The 19,348-nt window shown below is 44.5% G+C and overlaps 1 protein-coding gene across 1 annotated transcript; it reads right to left on the reverse strand.

The window, feature by feature from the left end:
• Nucleotides 1–10,523: 10,523 nt before the first annotated feature.
• LOC124096644 (olfactory receptor 5AR1-like) lies at nucleotides 10,524–11,450 on the reverse strand. The gene has a single exon (XM_046450569.1). It carries the CDS (start codon nucleotides 11,448–11,450, stop codon nucleotides 10,524–10,526), a length of 927 nt encoding a protein of 308 aa, XP_046306525.1.
• Nucleotides 11,451–19,348: the final 7,898 nt, after the last annotated feature.

Raw genomic sequence — 19,348 nt, forward strand, 5'->3', positions numbered from 1 at the left:
TTAAAGCAAATGTCATTTTTTGGCAGAAGTTCCATGTCGGGGGACTGACAGAGAAGAGGCCAAGGGCCATGAGGAGGCTTAAAAGGACATAAAGGCTCAAGAATCCAGGATGGCAGATTAAGAGGTTCTCTGGGCTCGTTGTCTCCCACTGTCTGATGTCCATTGCATTCCATCGTGCCTGGTAGTGAGCTTCAGCAATGAGTGAGCTGTTCTCTTGAAGATGCTGGGGGTTCATTGGTCATCAGAAGCTGGTAGTACCTAAGCAGAAGCTGGTTGAAAGTTTGGTTAGAGATCTTCCATAATTGGCCCTGTAGGAAGCGAAGCAAACAGGGCAGGAACAGACACATCAGGAAAAGGAGACATATGGGCCCTAAAAGAGGCAACAGCCACGATTGGAAGTGGGCTAAAAAGAAGGTGGCAAATGGGTTTTGGTTTGGTGGATTTTTCAAAGAGGTAGCCAAGTTGGTGAGCTTGACTACATTAGTTTCCACAGGCCTGATTCATTGTTGTAGTAACAGCATTCTTCCCTCAAGAAGAGACAGGTTCCACCTTTTTTGGCTGTGAGTAAGTCTATAGCTCGTCAATTTTGAAGAGTAACTTGAGCCAAGGATGTGACCTGCCTTTGTAAAGATGCTAGAGATTCTGCCGTAGAAGTGAGCGCTTATTCAAGTTTAGAACTTAAGTCCTGTACAGCCCATAAGGAGTGTCCTAGAGCTCCACCAGAAATTCCTGCTCCCGCCGCAGATGCAGCCAGTGAGAGGCCCACCAGTATTGGAAGGAAAGCAGCCCGCTTATTCCCCACTGGGGGAGACAAGAGGGCCTGCACTTCAGCTGGGGTATAGAGAGTCAATTGTGGGACAAGCGTCACCAGTATACATGGGGTAGAGGTGTTGGTGAATAAGATAGTGATGAGAGAACCATTACACCAGAAGAATGAGCCAGGTGGTGCATAGAGGGTGAAGTTAAAGGTGATGTTAGAGTGGCAAAACTTTGACTGGGAGATACCCAAGCCCAGGAGGCAACGCCGGGGAATCACAGTATGGTTAGACTCCTCGGGCTCCCATAATGGAGCGTCAGGTGAAAGGGTTCAGAGAGAATGGCGGGCTGATGGAGTGGAGAAATTTGAGAGGTCAGAAGCCGAGAAGTTCAAGGGAACCGCAGCAAGCAAAGGTTGAGTCAGAGAGGCGCATAAGTAGCAATCAGTTGGTGTAATGTCGGGGAGGGTTAGATTTAAGAAGGTTACAGTTTCCGTAAATAGTCGTAGCCATGAATACTGTGGTGGACTCCTGACATTAGGCTCATATGGATCCTGTATGGAGTCTAACAACTGCTGTTCGGAATGCTTTATGCCAGTAGAGATTATAGCTACTGAGGGCTGGGAGGGTTGAAGCTCTCGGGAGATGGAGATGGAGCCACAGGGGGTGGGAGAGGATATGTCACAGTAGAACGAAGCATTTACCCTAGAGGTCCAGCATGGATGGTTAGGGTCCGTGATAGCCAATTGGTAGCCCCCCAAGATAAATCTGAAATTTCCAATGCAGGAATCCCCGATGCATGCAAGTGGGTTATGAACGTTGCATGACAAGTTGGGGCACCCCCCATAGGTTTCGGGTCACCATTTGCAGTAATCCTCTGTCTGATCATATAAGAAGCAAAGGTAAGGCCTAGTGGCTGTTTTTAAAAGTTCAGAATTCTGGGAGGAGAAGGGAAGGAAGATAGATGCATAACATCTTGTAGGGGTGCAATCAACCGAAGAAACTAGGCGAGTGTAACGAGTGCTGCCTTGGACATATGTCTCTCTGACTTAGAATCTCCAAGTATAAGAGGAGGACGATGATGTCCCCAGGAGAAGGGTGATGACTGTGAAAATACCACTTAGAAGAGTGGGAGTCATGGTGGAGTATGGGCGATTACGCGAGACAGGCGAAGCTTTAGAGGATAGTTAGGATGTGGAGAGCAGGAGTAAAGGGGAGGTCTAGGAGGTGACTCTTGAGGCTCCTCTGGGGTAGTCTTGTCGTCAGCAGATGGGGCCTCCTGGCAATATGGCTTCAACCTAGAAATGTGAATCCAGGGGGTGAGACGGTTGCCTGGTAAGGAAAGTTTGGCGGTGGTGGGGGTACAGAGAATGACAGGATAACGGCCTTCCCATTTTGGGGCAAGAGGCCCTTTCTCCTCTGGGGTGTTATAATAGGCTAAACTCCCAGGTGTTAAGGGAGGAGTGTTTGGAGAGGAGTCTGGGTCCGGAAGAAGCCAGTCTTGATATTTCCAGAGTTCCGAGCGGAGATGAAACAAGAGAGGTAAAGACAAATCTCGTGTGAGAGGTCCTTGTGAAATGACCAATCCAGGGGGTATAAGAGGTCTTCCATATATTATCTCAAAGGGAGACAGTAAAGATGGTTTCTTAGGGAGAGCTGTGATCCAAAGCAAAGCCAAGGGAAGGAGTTTGACCCAGTCTAATTCCATTGTTAATTTGATAAGGACTTCCTTCTGAGTCTGATTTACCCTTTCCACTTTCCCTGAAGCCTGGGGGTGATATGGACAGTGGAAATGCCACTTGAAGGAGAAGGCTTGAGAGACCTTTTGTGTGATCCTAGAAATAAACTCAGGGCCATTGTCTGATTGTAGGGAAGTGGGCATACCAAACCTGGGGATGATGTCTGTCAGTAAGATTGAAGCTACAGTGGAAGCCTTTTTATTGGAAGTGGGAAATGCCTCAACCCAACCAGAGAAAGTGTCCACAAAGACAAGGAGGTATTTAGTGCACCATACTGCAGGCATGTTGGCGAAGTCTACCTGCCAGTCAGCAGCAGGAAAGTGTCCCAGGGCTTGGTGGGAGGGAAATGGTTTAGGCCTTAAAGAAGTATGAGGATTGGTCCGCTGACAGATCTGACAATTAGAGGCTATATTCTGTAGCATGGCTTTGTCAGAGGGGGTGAGGGAGAAGAAGCTCTGTAAAAAGAGGGTCAAAGACTGAGAATTGGAATGAAATAGAGTATGGAGGAACTCAAAAAGATCCTTGTTCTTACTGGAAGAAGTAGGGGCTTCAGATGGACAGTCTAACGTGGCCATTATATGTCCCCCAGGGGGGTCATAATTGGAAGTGATAGCAGCCATTCATGCCTCCTGGTCAGCTTTGGCATTGCCCTCAGTGATAAGAGAGCCGTCCTTCTGATGGGACCTACAATGGACAACTCCCAACTGGGTGGGTAAGTGGGAGGCCTCTATCAAATTGGTTATAAGAGTCGAGTTAGTGATCGCATTACCTTTAGTGGTAAGTAGGCCTCACTCCTTCCACATTGCAGCATGGGATAAAAGAATATGGAAGACATATTTTGAGTCAGTATAAAGGGTGAGGGATTTGCCCCATGCTAGGAGGCAGGCATGAGTGGCTGCTACAAGTTCAGCCTGCTGGCAGAGCTTTGGCCTCTATAATCTCAGTGGCTGAAACTACTGCATATCCAGAATAATGAGTGCCATTCTGCCTAAAGGAACTGCCGTCAATGAACCAGATAAGGTCAGGCTTGGTGAGTGGTCCCTCAGAAATGGAAGAATGACAGGGAGGAAATCATCTAAGGTTTCCAAGCAATTATGAGCTGGTGTGTCAGATGTGGGGGTCATTGGGAGCAGTGAGGCAGGGTTCAGCGCAGAGCAGGGGAGGAACGTAATATTAGGGTTTTCCAGAAAGGAAGTGAGGAGTGACAGGACTCTGGATGGAGGAAGGGTTTGAAGGCCCTTATAAGCTAAAAGATCCTTCAAATGATGTGGGGAGTGGATAGTTAAAGGGGCCCCGAAAGTCATCTTAGAGGCTTCTTTGTGTAAAATTTGTCCAGCAGCCAGAGCTCTTAAGCAAGGGGCCCACCCACGGATGGTAGGGTCTAATTGTTTGGACAAATATGCCACAGGTGAAAATGTAGGCCCATAATTTTGACCCAAGATTCCAAGTGTTTGCCCCCCTTTTTCATGGACATATAGATGGAACGGTCTTGAAAGATCGGGAAGATGAAGGGCGGGTGCCTTTAAGAGGAGTTGCTGAAGTCTGCGAAAGTGGTAGCGGGGGGAGGAGGCAAGAGATTCACTAGGGGGTCCCTTTGCTAGGTCATACAGGAGTTTGGCTAGAAGAGAGTAATTTGGGATCCAGGCCCTAAAATAACCTTCTAGTCCTAGGAATGATAGTATTTTGGCTTTTGTATGAGGCACCAGAAGACTAGAGAGGAGTTGCCTCCTATCCAGTGTTATTTCCTTTTTTCACGGTGCAAGGCGAAAACCAAGATAGGTGACAGAAGACTCGGAAACCTGGGCCTTGTGGGGAGACACCCTATATCCCTTATCCGCTAGGAAATTTAGAAGCTGGGCGGTGTGGGATTGAGAGTGTTCCCAAGAGGGACTATATAGAAGAAGGTCATTGACATATAGAAGGAGAGTAGAGTCAGGACAGGTGGGGTGAAAGGATGTGAGGTCCTGGGCAAGAACCTGGGCAAAGAGATGGGGACTGTCCCTGAATCCCTGCAGGAGGACAGTCCAGGTAAGCTGACGAGAATGGCAGGTGTGAGGGTCAGTCCACGTAAAAGCAAAGATATCCTGAGATTCTGAGGACAAGGGAGTAGAAAAAAAGAAACAGAAAAGAAGGCATCTTTTAAATCTAGGACCGAGAAGTGGGTGATAGTAGCAGGGATCTGAGAGAGGAGGGTGTAGGGGTTGGGCACTAGTGGGTGGATGGGGACCACAGAGGAGTTGATGAGGCGAAGGTCTTGAACCAGCCTGTAGTACCCATTAGGTTTCTTAACTGCCAGAATGGGGGTGTTGAAAGGAGAGTGTGTAGGCCTAAGATACCCCTTCCGTAATAAATCCTGGATGACGGGTTCTAATCCGAGGAGGGCTGTGGTTGTGAGTGGATATTGTGGTTGGCTAATATATCTTGAAGGGTCCCATAAGACAATATGAATAGGACTGCATTTAGCCATAGAGGGTGTAATTGTGTCCCAAACCTCAGGATTAACTGGTTTAGATAGTCATGGGAGAGTGCATGATGGAGATATATCTGTCCCTAGGATCATCATGAGCAAATGAGAGGTGGGGGAAGTCGGTGGTGATATGTGAATGGTGACCTTCAAAAATGAGAGTATGTCCCTTCCAAGAAGGGGAATGGGGAAATGGCTCATAACGAGAAAGGAGTGTGTGAAGGACAAAAGGGATCTCTGCATATAACATGATAAGGGGAGTGTTTTTCGAGGGAAAATCTGTTTACCTCCTATCCCAACAATAGGAGTTTTTGAGGGTGTGGTAGGACCCCAATACTCCCTCAAGACTGAAAATGTGGCACCAGTGTCTAAGAGGAAGGTAATGAAGCGTCCATCCACTAGAAATGTGACCCTAGGCTCTTGCTTCTTGATGGTAATAGTCAGGAGGGAAGGCCCAGGGCTCTTTCAATCCTCCTCTTCCAAGCCCAGGAGAGGCTGGGGTTGTGGGGTGGCTGACCAACTTCCCCTCCGGGTTGTTGGGCAGTCTACCCCCCCCCAGTGTCCCCTTTGGTGGCATTTTGGGCAGGGGGTGGAGGGTATCCTCGGCGAAGGACAACCCCTGGCCCGTTGTCCCTCCTTACCACATTTGAAGCAAGCTCCAGGGGGTGTGTTATTGGGACGGCGTGGTGATGACTTTCTCTGAATGACCTTGGCCAACATTTGGAATTTGGCGTTTTCAGCTCTCTGCCTATGACGTTCGCTTTCATCCTCTCTACTATGGAACACCTTGAAAGCGACCACGAGGATTTCGGTCTGAGGAGTAGCAGGGCCCTGTTCAAGCTTCTTAAGCTTGGCTTTAATGTTGGGGTAGCTTTGGGCCAGGAAATATGTCATTAAGACATGACCGCCATCAGGGCTTTCTGGGTCGAGGTTTGTGTGCTGTTAGAGGGCCTTGGTTAGTCTATCCAGGAATTCTGAAGGTGTTTCTTCCTTCTTTTGAATGACCTCCTGCACCTTTTGAAAATTAATGGCCTTGTGGGTGGCCTTTTTTAGGCCCGCCAAGAGGCAGGATGCAAAAAGGTCAGGAGACCGTAAGCCTCCAGGGGTATTGTAATCCCATAGGGGATCCTACTCTGGGACAGCATGAGGGCCTGTGGGGTGGTTGGGATTGGTCCTATGATTTTCATCAGCATGGGCTTGGGCTAGTTCCCAGACCTGTTGCCTTTCCTCAGGGAGAAGTGTATTGGCCAGGATTAGGTAGATGTCGTGATGGGTAAGGCTGTATGCCTGCAGGACCCATTGGAACTCCTGAATGTAAGTGGTGGGATCAGTGGTGAATGAGCCTAACTTCCTCTCTAACTGAGTAGTGTCCGACATGGAGAAAGGCACATGTACTCTAATAACACCCTCAGGACCAGCTACTTCACGAAGGGGTGCAATCGTCATGGGAGTAGGAGGGGGTCCCTTAGACCTGGTGACAGGGGGACTGAAAGAGGCAGGCGGCGGCGGACAGGAAGGAGAGGGAGGGGAAGGGGATGTCTCAGCGGAGAAGGAGGTGGGACTGGAGGAAAAGAGCGGGGGGGGAGGGGGATGAAACAGAAGGCTGAGGATCAGTGGAATCAGGAGGAAGAAGCAGAGGGTGTAGCGGGAGAGGAGGGGCCGATGGGGCTGGGGGATAAGGTGGAGGTTCATCTGCTGGGTCAAACGAGGAAGAATCTGCTGAGTCACGGGAAGAAGTAGGGGAAGGGAGGGGTTTACAAGCAAGGAGGACCTGAGAGGGAGAGCAGGAAGTGCTGAGGGCAGGGTGTTGGGAAAGAAGGCTAAAACCTTCAACGTATGGGACCTCTCTCCATTTTTTTTTAGGTGCAGGCAGTAGTTAAGAAGATCCCGAAGAAGATTTGGATCTAACGAGCCTTCTGGAGGCCAATGATTGTCATTATCTAACGGATATGCGGGCCAATCTTAGGTACAGAATCTGATGAGAATTTTGGGCTTGAGATCCGGAGAAAGAGAGAGAGTAGCCAAATTCTTAAGGAGACACTTGAGTGGTGAGGTTTCGGGTATAGACGAGGAGGCACCCATAGTTAAAGAGTGGAGGAAGGGGCAGCAAAGGGAGAAAAAGAATTAACCTGGGCTGTAGGGGCTTCCTGGAAGTGTAGAGCAGATGGAGGATTATGTGGGTGTCCCCAAAGTGACCAGTCCACTGCGAGTAGGCACAGAGGGCACAGCTCGGTCGTCACCGACAAAGTGCAGTCTGTGTGACCCTGTAGGGTCGAGGCCGCGGGCAACCTGACGTCAGGAAAAATTTTCCACCGGAACAAGAGAGAGTCAAGGAAGGAAGGGACAGAGCTCCAGCAGAACGCAGCTCCAGGCTGAACACAGCTCCGGCGGCGCACGGCTCTGGTGGGAAGCAACTCCCGCAGGATGCAGCTCTGGCAGGACGCAGCTTCCAGGGAGGAGGAAGAGACCAAGGAGCCTCTCATGTAAACCCAGAAGCCTCATGCCCCAAAGGGAAGTGGGTCGCCAGAGGGTCCACTGCAACCAGTGAAGGTCTTAGTGGGGTGCATTCCCTCCTCCCTACTGGGTGTCAGGAGCATGCCAGATGATCACGGTCACGTCTCCTGCTGCTAGCCTGAAGGGAGTTGGCGATCTGGGGAAGGGGAACTTGCCTAAACCCGATCAGTGGTGAGTGCAGGGAGCCAGTGCCCAAAAAGACAGACAAGAGCGAAATGTGTCGTTGGTGACGGCGGTGGTGGAGACAGGGCTCGGTTTGTCGAGCATACCGTCTCCTGGGTTTTCAGCACCACTGTAAGACGCCGCACCGCACTACGAATGGGAGACACCACATGACACAAATCACCGGAGAGGTTCCGCTTTATTACAAAAGGCTGTGTGTTTATATAGATCTAAGGAGAGGTAGCAGAGCTGAGGTAGATAACGGGTCACCCATTTATTGGTAAGCTCTTCCATATGTCAGTTCCGGAGCCCAAGAAGTTAATTCTTATTGGGGCTAAGGTTTCCCACCTGCAGGATTTGAACATTGGCACCAGTGGGAACGTTTCACGCCAGTGAAAGAAAAAAGAGGAGAAAGAGTGTAGTTAGGCGCCATGTTGGGGTTTTTCTCTGGAGTGCTGCTGCCGTTATATGTTTTCCCAACAGGATTATTTCCCCAAAATCTTTTTCCAAAAGGTCCACTTTCAGTGTACAGCAAAGCTACTGGGTTTTATGTGCTGATCTTGACTTCCTGCTCTGCGGGGTTTACCAGTCTTTTCGTGGCCTCTCAGGGTTGACTATGGACTCACATCATCTGGAAGCAGGAAGAATGGCACTTCAGCCTTTCCTGTTTGTGTCTTTCTTTCTCTTGCCCAGTGCTCTGGCTGAAATGTTAAGTACTATATTAAAGAAGGAGAGTTGTGCTATCCCTGCTTCTGGAGAAACCTCTTTCCGTTTTCCCAGTGTTCAGTACCATGTTGTCAGTGGATTCCTCCTGTGCACCCTTTACACGGTTGAGGGATGATCCCTCTAGACCGAGCTATTCATCAATTGATTATTCATTACTCAGACCAGACAATAACTGTGGTTGAAGTCTCCTAACAAAATTGTGGATGTGGGGCTGGGGTTATAGCTCAGCAGTAGAGTGCACTTGCCGCCTTGTACATGTGAGGAACTGGGTTCAATACTCAGCACCACATAAAAAAAATAAAAATAAAAAAAATGTGAATGTGTCTATTTCTCCTGGAATTTTAGTAGTTTTTGATGTCCTTGTGTCTCGTGTATACATATTAAGGAATTTTGCATCTTCTTTGGGAAATGAATTGTTTAATATTATCTAATTTCCTCTTTATTCTTGATTACTTTCATTGTTCCAAAAATCCTTATCTGAAGTCAACACAGCTACCCCATTTCTTTTGGTTAGTTTCAGCATGGTGGTTCTTTCTCCATTTCTTTACATCTAACAATATCTTTATATTTTAAGTGAAGTTCTTATCAGTAGCATATAGTTGATTTTTGTAATCAACTCTGTCTTGTTTTGGACATTTACATTTCTAGTAATTATTGAAAGAATTAATTCAACATCTACAATATTCATAATTCTTTCATATTTGTTATTATTTTTTTAGTTTCTCTCATCTTTCTGGTTTTGTTTTTATTTTTGTTTGGTACCAGGAAATGAACTCAGGGGCACTCAAACACTCAGCCAGATCCCCAGCCCTATTTTGTATTTTATTTAGAGACAGGGTCTCACTGAGTTGCTTAGCACCTCGCTTTTGCTGAGGCTGGCTTTGAACTTGTGATCCTCATTCCTCAGCCTCCCGAGTCAGAATATTACAGGCATGTGCCACCACTTCCTGCTGCTTTGTTTTCTTTTCTTTCTTTATTTTTTTTTTATCATTTTATATGGTTTTATTTTGTCAGTGTTTTGTCCTTGAATTCCTAACATACATTTTAACTAACTTAGGCCCACTTTCAATGAGCACTTTATCATTTTTTGTGCATTGAGAAAACTTATAGAATAAAGTAACTCATAATATTCACACAATAACTATCTGTGTGGGAAACAAAAACCTGCTTTATATTTATTTGACTTTTAAAAAACTTGTCAATCATTTCATACCCCAAATAATGTGATTGTCAATTCTGCATGTTCACTGCACTCTATCACATAGATCACAAGAAAACTTTTTATTTTATTTAACTTGATGCTATTGCAAAGAAGGAGCTGTCAAAAGCTAAACAATGTCTAAAATCAGATTATTGGGTCTGGGAATGTAGCTCAGTGATAGAGCATACGGATAGCTTTCCATTTCCACTTCCATTTCAATATGGCTTTCCATTTTCAAAAACCTCAAAAATGAAATGAGAATGGGTTCTACTCTTTGGCTTCAAGATCTAAGCAGAGTATTATTCTAAATAACTGAATTAGGAATAGTAAGGCAGTTTGAAAGAGAGGGAAAGGAATAAGTAGATTTTAGAAAGGTTAAAAATGTGTTTCTTATGTTACATTCAAAGACACGGTGTCAAGAGAGAGATCAAAATTCAAGATTAGGGGCCATTACATGAGAATGATGATAAATATTTGAGAGTACCATATAAGAAAAAACACATAGGAGGAAAAAAAAAAGAACATGAATTCTTACAGATACACTGGATGAAAGAAGAATTTTTTAGAAATGATTTTTAGGGTGGGGCTGGGGTAGTGGCTCAGAGATAGAGCACTCTAACCTAGCACATGCGAGGTCCTGAGTTTGATCCTCAGCACCACATAAAAATAAATAAATAAAGCTACTGTGTCCAACTAAAATATAAATGTTAAAAAAAGAAGTCATTTTTAGGGTAAAACCTGAAGAAATCACAATTTGTTTTTCTGTGTTGGAAAAGTATATAAAACCACTGAAGCAAAAGATCATCTGGAGAGAGAAGCCAAGCAGCAGGTGGTGGTGTGGGGAGGGGTCTGCAGGGTGAAGGATCAGCAGGATGCAGGGGGAGGAATGGGGTAAGGTTTGTCTGCATCCCCTGGTCATCAGACCCCCTGGACAAGAGCCCACACTGTGCGGTCACTAGCACTCAGAACTTTCTCTGACAGTACAGTCTGTGTAGCGCGACCTTCATGTCTCGGTTCCTCAGACAGTAGATGACAGGATTCAAGGAAGGGGTGAGGATGGAGTAGAAAATGGATGCCAGGCGACCCTGGGTGGGGGAGTACTGAGACGCAGACCTCAAATAGGTGAAGCTTGCACTGGTATAAAACAGAAGGACCGTGGTCAGGTGGGAGGAGCAGGTGGAGAAGGCCTTCCACCGACCATCCACGGAGGGCATCCGCAGGAGGGTGGAGATGATGCAGATGTAGGAGAGGACCTTGAGGGCAAAGGAGCTCATGATGACACAGCTGCCCACAGCAAAGACCATCTCCTCGCTGGAGTGGAAGTCGGCACAGGAGAGTCTCATGAGAGGAGGAATGTCGCAGAAGAAGTGCTCAACAATATTAGGCCCACAGAAGGGAAGGGAGAAGGTGTTGAGGGCCAGGAAGGCTGCATAGAGGGCCCCACCCACCCAGGCCAGGACCACCAAGGCACAGCAAAGCCTCTGGCTCATGATGGCCCCATAGAGCAAGGGCCTGTAGATGGCCATGCACCAGTCATAAGCCATGGCCGTGAGCAGAAAGCACTCTGTCGTAGCAAGTGTAAAAAACATGTAAAACTGAGTGACACACTCAAAGTATGAAATGACCCCAGTTCCCTGAAGGGTGGTTTCCAGGGCCTTGGGGATGGTGACTGAGGTGTAGCTTAGATCCACAAAACACAGATTCTTCAGAAAGAAGTACATGGGCGAGTGGAGGCGGCTGTCTCTAACCACAGCTATGATGATGGAGATATTCCCCAGGAGGGCAAAGGCATAGACCAAGGAGAAAAATAAGATGACCACTAATCTCCATTCTGGGATGTCTGAGAAGCCCCTGAGGATGAACTGGGTCACTCTGGTGTGATTGAACATTTCTCCCTCTCTGAAATTATGTTCTGATGCAGTGGCCACAGAGAGCTAAGCAAGAGAACAGAAACAGGAGATGAACTGGAAACCTTGTCCATGAAGGTCTTTTGTCTACAGAGGTACATCTTCTCTCAATGAAAAACGCCCAAGAAGCAGCTTATGTAATGATCATAACTCAGGGAATTATGTGATGATTTTGATGAACCAATCTGCAGCCTGTGTCCAAGTCAACTGCTCTTATCACATTGCTGGAAAACAGAGCCTCATGGAAGAGAGGGAGAGGGGAGGACAAAGGGGGAGAACAGAGGAGAGGAGAGGAGAGGAGAGGAGAGATGTTTCACCAATTTTTCCTCCCCCTTCATTTTGGATGGCTTCAGGTAAGAAGTTCCATGTATTTACTTCATACATTGCCACAGTTCACCACTTTGGGGTGTTTCAACATTAACTCCATCAGTGATGTTTTAGCCAATGGAGAGATGTATATTTTTTAACTCCTTCCTTCCTCTTGGTGTGACTGCCTATAGATTCCCCAAGCACTCCTAGATTTTTTTTTTATATGATTACCTTCTTGCCCAATTCCCTTTACTGGTGGCAATTTTGCTGTCTGTCCCTAAACTATTGATTTTCTTGTTTTTTTTTAAGGTTGAATGATTTTACTGTTTTTTTTTTTTTGTAGTTTCAGGATTTACTAAATTAGTAAATGTTTTTTTTTTTTTAATTTGTGAAGTACAATTAACATATTGATCAGAAAATATTTAATATGTTAAAAACCAAGAAAGACTACCTCAACTTCTAGGTAATAATATAAAAACAAAACAACAACAAAAACCAATGACAAGGAACAAAAGAAATGGAGGAAGGAGGACCAGATCAGGAGGAAGAGGAGAAGGAGGAGGGGTTAAGACAGAGAATTAAATGCAGTCACTCTTCAGCAAACCTTTTAGCAGAACGTACAGGAGAGAAGAGGAATGTGTTCACTGCCACTCAGGATTCCGTCTGTCTGTGAAGTTTGGCTGGGTCTCTCTTTATACTGCAAATGTTATCTGAAAGGAGGTAGGATGGACCTCTTTTCTTGGAAAAAATGAAGTAGAAGTCCATTCTTCAGAGCTCAGTCTATGACCTGCAGAAAAACCTTCTCCTTTAGAAGATTCTTGTTCTTTGTCCATGTGTAACTCAGACAACTGGACTTTGCAGTATGGAATAATACTTTTGAAAACACTAGATATCTCCAAAGATTAGAAATGAAACCTCTATATGAGCCCACTGTCCCACTCCTTTGTATTCATCCAAAAGAACTAAAATCCGCATACTATAGTGACACAGTCACAACTCTCCATGTTTACAGCATGACTCCAAATAGCTAAGATATGGAACCTGCCCAGGTGCCTGTGAAGAATAAATGGCTAAAGACAATGTGGTCTATGTATGCTACAGAGTTTACTCAGCCATAAAAAAGAATGAAATGATGTAATTTACTGGTAAATGGATGAAACTGGAGAACTTCATACTAAGTGAAATAAGAGAGTAAGAAAATCAATGGTGGAATGTTTCCTCTTATATGGGGGGCTAGAACAAAATAAGGAATGGAAAAGAGTGAACCTCAAGAAGGTAAAACAGTGGAGTAGGGAGAATGGGAGGGAGTGAACATGGACAGGAAAGGAGGAACTGAGAAATGAAATTCATCAAATTTTCCTATGCACATGGATGCACATACCCCAGTGAATGCCAATCTTATGTTTGTCTTTATAGTGCTAATTTAAAAAAAAACAAGAAACAAATATAAAGGAGATCATTAGAACAGGAAGGAGGTCAGGGAAATAGGAAAGGGGTGGGGAAGCACAAGTACAGGGGCTGAAATGTGGCATTTTATTTTCATGCAATACTAATATTTTAAAATGAAACCACTATTATGTATAAGTATAATGCACCAATAAAATCATTAAAATTACTTAGTAAAAAAGATTTAATGTTATATTTCTTACATATATATTTTATTAATTCAATTTAAAATATGAAATATTTATTTAAATTCACAAAATCTTATAAATTGCACTTACTACAGTATAACATATTTAATAAACATGGAAATATTTCTGAAATCAGAAGAGCAAAAACATGGATCTAACAGATCTAAAGTTCAAACACATTTTTAAAATATTTTGTAAACATTTTTCTCTGCACAGATGTATCTAGTGGGGTGGTGGTGATGTTCTGGCTCCTGACCCCTGATGGGGGAGATGTTTTCCCTTAAGCCTCATTTTTCAGATAGGACAAGGAACTTGCTCTGCCATAGCAGGAAGGTATTGGGGAGTGGCCACAGCTCTCACCTCCTCCTGAACATCCATTCCCACTCCTCCTAAAGGCTTTGCTCATGTGATTGATGATCTTGACTCAAGGCTGGGCTTTTCTAGTCAGGCTCTATGACAAAGCTCTGACAAGTGCTCATCTTAGCCACATTTTCAATAGGGAATTCATATTTACTTTGGAAAGTTGGTTAAAGTTGGGAAATTTAACTCTATTCTGACATCTGATAGGATTAAATACATGCGTGTAAATTTTTGTCTACTGTCACCTCATGTGGAAGAGTCCTAGAATTGTTTCATATCCTTAAATACATTGAGGTGAAATAGGTCACAATAAACATATTAGAGTTAGAATATCTAAAACCAGTTTTGAGGGATCTTTTATAAAACAACTCTGCTAAAGCCCAGGGAAATTGTCTTTTACTGAATGCATAAACTTGATGTAAGCCTTGATTCTAGGTGTGCATACCAAATCCCTGCACCTTAGAAGTCTGGGTTTAATATTTATTTCCTACTTGCCATTTTTTTCCCTCTGCAGGCATGATCCTTCTGAGCAGGATGGGGCTCAGTCTTTCTCTTTATGCAGTCAGTGCTCAGGACCAAGCCCAGTTGGTGCTCAGTGGAGAATAAAGGAGTGAGCAGCCTGAGTACAACCTGGGACGTTGCCCTTCACACACTCGGCTTTTAGATGTGATGCTGCAGGAGCTCGCTCTAGCATTTCCAGCAGCGGGAGTGCACAAGCTCCTGCATAAGTACAGTTAGGAATCTTGCAGACACTCAGCAGAATCACACTATGAAATATGATCATACTGATATTAAATATTATTGAATTGTAGAAGCTTATCTGCTGTTCTGAGCCTGCCCTTCCCCAATGTACCCAGACTCCAGAGAAGGCATTCTGTATCCTCAGCAGAACTGGAGAGCCAAGAGCACAGTCCATCTCTGATTCCCACAGCTCCTCTCTGTATTCAACATTAATAAGAATTGAAAGAGGACAGTTGACTAAGACCCTCCAGTCATTGACTCCAGGCCAGTCAGTGGGCAGATAGAATCAGGACTTGGAGAACACTAAAGAGCATTGATATAGGTGTGGCTGCTGCCAAAGCTATGATCCTGAGCAGCTGTTGGAGGCAGTCCTGGAATTTTCTGTTGGATGGAGACATCTGTGCAATACTTGGGGAATGGCAAGTTGTGCAGAGTTCAACCCTAGAGTACCTATAGTGTGGGAGAGGTACATTGGGGTCTTCTCCTACCTGGAATTCCTGATGCAACTTGTCACATATATCCCCTGTCAAGTACAAAGAAAAATAATTCAAAGAATGATATGGGGATGGGTGTGCATAGAGGTCCTTGGGGAAACCCAGAAGGGTGTGAATGCTCAGGTGGTCAGGGACGAAGCAGCAGTTAGCAGAATGCCCACCTGGCTCATGCCAGAGACACCCAGGTGAGTCTATGGCTCCTGGTTCAAAGTTCAAAGAATAGGTGAGAGTATGCGCCTGGGCTGAGGCTAATCCAGGAGGGTTGGGAGACTGATGTCCCCCCTTTCCATCCCTGAAGCACTTCCCAAGTCCTCCCTCATTTCAGGAGGACCTGAGGAACCCTGGATGGTGAGGCCACCCCTGGTTATTGGAAGAGAGATGTCAAATCCTCAGTGTGGGATGCATGCTTGGATGGATGATGAAACTTTTGTTACCAATTGTATGTGGAGGTCAACAGAATATAGTGGTCTTACCAGGAGTCACTGAAGTTCAGATGTTTGCTAATATTAGTAGTTCTAGAAATTAAAATTGTGCTAATGAACATTTGCATCGTCAAATCTTGTGCCTTCTAAACAGTAAAAACATTATTCCCCTGAGAATGTCTTTGTTAACGAAATTAATCTTCAACCCAGTATCCTCGAATACTCTTCTTTCTAGAGGATGCCAACCAATGAAAGAAATATCCTGTGGGAATATGCTATTGTTCTCACCGGCTTATGAATACATTTGTTCCCCAAGGTTAATAATCTGTTTATCTGTCTGTTTGCATGAATGTGTATGTAATTGCAAAAGAGAAAGCATCATTTCTATTGCCAAAAAATAAATCATGAAAACCACATATGAAACAAAAAACAGGTGTATCAACCCAGCAGTGTGCATCTCACGTTCCTGCATCTTTAGAAATCTGTGTGCTTTCCTTTAGGATGTTGGTAGGTGTTGAAGGGGGCAGGAAGGTGGTCCAGCAATCCAAGCAGAAGCATATTCTTCAGACGGAGGCACTGCTGTTGTTGTCCCTGGGATCCCAGCTGCCACTAGCTTGCATGAATTCTTCCTTCCCACTCCCTCCTCTGGTCACCCATTGCCCCCTGCCAGATGTACTAGGCTGCCTTCTGTCCTCTGTTCCCACTTCAATTTTACAAGGACAGACACAATCAGTCTTTTGGTTTCTTTCTTATTTTTTTTTCCTTCAAATATCCCCACAAAGACTATCTGCTGATCACATACCTAACAGAAAGGCTATCTGTGTCCTGCTCACAGCTGGTCATTCAAGGACTTCAGACTTGCAGTGTCTACATGGTTATGATGTCTTGAGTGTCCACATGCTTGTAAATAAACTCCTGCTTAAACAGGATTCACAGGCAATTCTCTAAGAGCATCTGGTGCATTATTCATGCTCAATAAGTGTGAGCACTTTGTATCTTTTCTCTGCACAGTTGGGGTTTTCTGGAGACACATTCACCCCATGCTTCCCTAATCACACCTGACTCTATGATAGCAGTTGGGGGTGCACATGAAGCAAGCTGGTCTCCTACTTCTGAGGTGTGTTTATCAGAGGCAGTATGCATTAGCTCACAATTCCTGCAAAATTGGAAAGCTAAAACAATGTCACTTGTGGATATCTTCAAGTAAATCATGATAGTGAAACATGTGATTCTTTATTCTTATCTTTACAAGGGAAAATAAAGAGGAGTCATCTCTGTGGAGTGAGCCATTTGATGCTGTCAACATTCCCCAACAGATTTGAAGTTATTTAAACAGCCACAGAAGTAGGAATTAGCAGCGATTCCCATCCGGAATATAAATAAGACTGTTCAACTAGAAGTAGATATGTATTCTTGTACATAACTGATATGCAGACGTGGTGGTGAATTTAAACTCTGACTGGTTGTAAATAGAAATAATCCACTCATTTTATCAGAGCCTTTGTCTGGTTTTTAGCCCTGCAGCATTCTAAAATAAATGGAAGTCAAGAAAAATTAAAGATGTCACTTGCAGTTAGGTACCCATGAGGTTTTATCTCAACTAATCAGATCTCGCATGGAGCAAGACTTACTTTTTGCATCCAGACACATCCAAGTGAGGGCAGAGCAGAACCTCCTCATCAGCAAGTCAGCAAGTCCTAGGGAGGAGAAGGCTGCAGAGGTGGGTGGAGTGGCTGGTTCTTCTGCATGTCCATTAAATAATGGGCCTTGTTAACACTTCCACACCATCAGGGAAAATGAGGTAATGTGATTGGAGCTCTCTAGGGAGCTTGCCCTGGGAATATTTTTGGTGCCTATCACTGGATATTTTATTTCTAGATAACATTGATTGAGAATTCCTAGGGGCACCTTGCGTTATTTGAGAGAGCTTGAAAAAAGAACAACCTGGGAAACATGGAAATGACAGTTAGTGAAAGAAATTTTAATAAATTCATAGTAGAGGTTGATAATGTAGGAGTTTATCTGGCTGCAGAACAGGAGCTCATGGGGCCCTGTGGAGGGTCTGTCAGATTTTTGGAGGGAAGGTGCTTAGATATGCAGACGGTTTAGAGACTTACATATATACACACATGTATATGTAATGTCTACTCTGCCAAAGAATGTGCTTCTTGAATTGTGCTAGGTAGATTTGTCTTGTAGATTATAAACAAGAAAGAAACACATACAGCTTGGCCTGTTGCATGTGTGCAATTCCAGCTACTCAGGAAGGTAGGGAGGAGTGTCCCTAGTTTGAGGCCATCCTGGGCAATTTAATGACCCCTGACAGTGGCACTAATAGGACTGGCTCTGTAACCACCCAGATGGCCCAACAGCAGACCTAGGCTGGAGAAGTGGGTAGGAGAAGCTTCCTGAGGCCATGAATATCTCAGTGTAGACAGAGTGGCAATAGGGTGACAAGATGGAATTTGAAGCCAGAAGAGCAGCACCATTTGAAGCCCTGCACAGGGTGGTGTGTTCAGCTACTGGAGACTCCACTAATCCTTATACTTTGTAAATTGCATACCTTTATAGGTATTCACAAAATCCAGGTCTTGGCTTGACAAAAGGAAGCAGGATATCAGTTTCAGGAGATGAAGTCATTGTAAATGGAACCAGCATTTCCAAGTTCTTTGGAATGAGGCAGGCTAGACCTTCCCTCAATCCTCTGAAAGATGGCCTCTTCTCAGTCTCATGTGAGCACATGAACAGTGTGTATGAAGAAGCAGAATTCTCAAAATGGGGCTTTGCCAGAAGCAAGAAGACTGTAGAGAGATCCAAGGGCAATACTAGTAATTCTAGGTGCTTATCTTTTCCTTTTTGTCTGTGCATTTCCACATACTTTACCCACATTAACTCATTAACAATCCAAACCTTACAAAGGCCATCCATCATTCTGAGCTTTGGGATGTAGGTTGTGATATCATGTAAGCTGTGCATCCAGAGAAAGCTCCTTCTTGAGAGTGACAATACTTTTCTGTCCACAGCTCACAGAATCCTTTCCAGCCACTAGTGGTAAACTCATTTCTTGACTCCTTTTCAGAGAACTCCTTTGGTGCCACCTCAGTGCCCTGTCCAGCATCCCAGAACATCACAACTGGAATGACTCTGCAAATCTCCCCTGCAGTGGCTAATCCTGTCTTATATTATTTAAAACATTGACTTATTCAACTGATCCAGGGAAGATAAGTGAAATGCCCCAAGCAATACAATTAGTTAGCGGCACATGAAGTTGCAATTCCACCATTCTGAACAGAATGCAGTAAGGGGGAAAAATCTCTTATCCAACAGATAAATTAACACTAAGCCCACAGGCTCAGAGCTACAAGTAATAGAAAACATGTTCCTGAGTTATTATAATGTGAAATAAAAACAATGTACATTAAAGACTAGAACCTGGGCAGCCTTGGGCTTCATGCATAATATCTTCCAAGACAGATTAATACCTTTTTTTCCAAGAATACACCTAGATCAACTCTGAGCTTTTTACAGAATATAAATAATTCACAGAATAAAAATAAATATTTGTGGACTGACTTGGTGGGCCAAAATTCTTGGCAGTTTGACATTTTTCCATTTTCAGCTTTATTTTTTATCCCTTTTAAAGTTTATTTATAAAGGCATAGCTGACTAGGGATCAGTACAGCTGTAATAAATGTTCGTGTTGGTTGCAGTCACCTATGTTTCCCAAGCTGGATTTTAAGAAACATTAATTGTGGGGTATCTGAGGGGGAAAAAGATTCTGTGTTCAAATAACTGAGTAACATTATTAAGCTTCCTACCTTGTCCCCCAAGGGTCTAAAGGTGCATAGTTTATTAAAGATACTGTGAAGAGTTGGGAAAAGAAAGTTTTAACTTTGTTGAAAGAGGCGTTTTCCAAGATT

The sequence above is a fragment of the Marmota monax genome, unplaced genomic scaffold (assembly GCF_021218885.2).
Source record: "Marmota monax isolate L192 unplaced genomic scaffold, Marmota_monax_Labrador192_F-V1.1 WCK01_AAM20220418_F8-fsc01338, whole genome shotgun sequence".
Lineage (NCBI taxonomy): Eukaryota > Metazoa > Chordata > Mammalia > Rodentia > Sciuridae > Marmota > Marmota monax.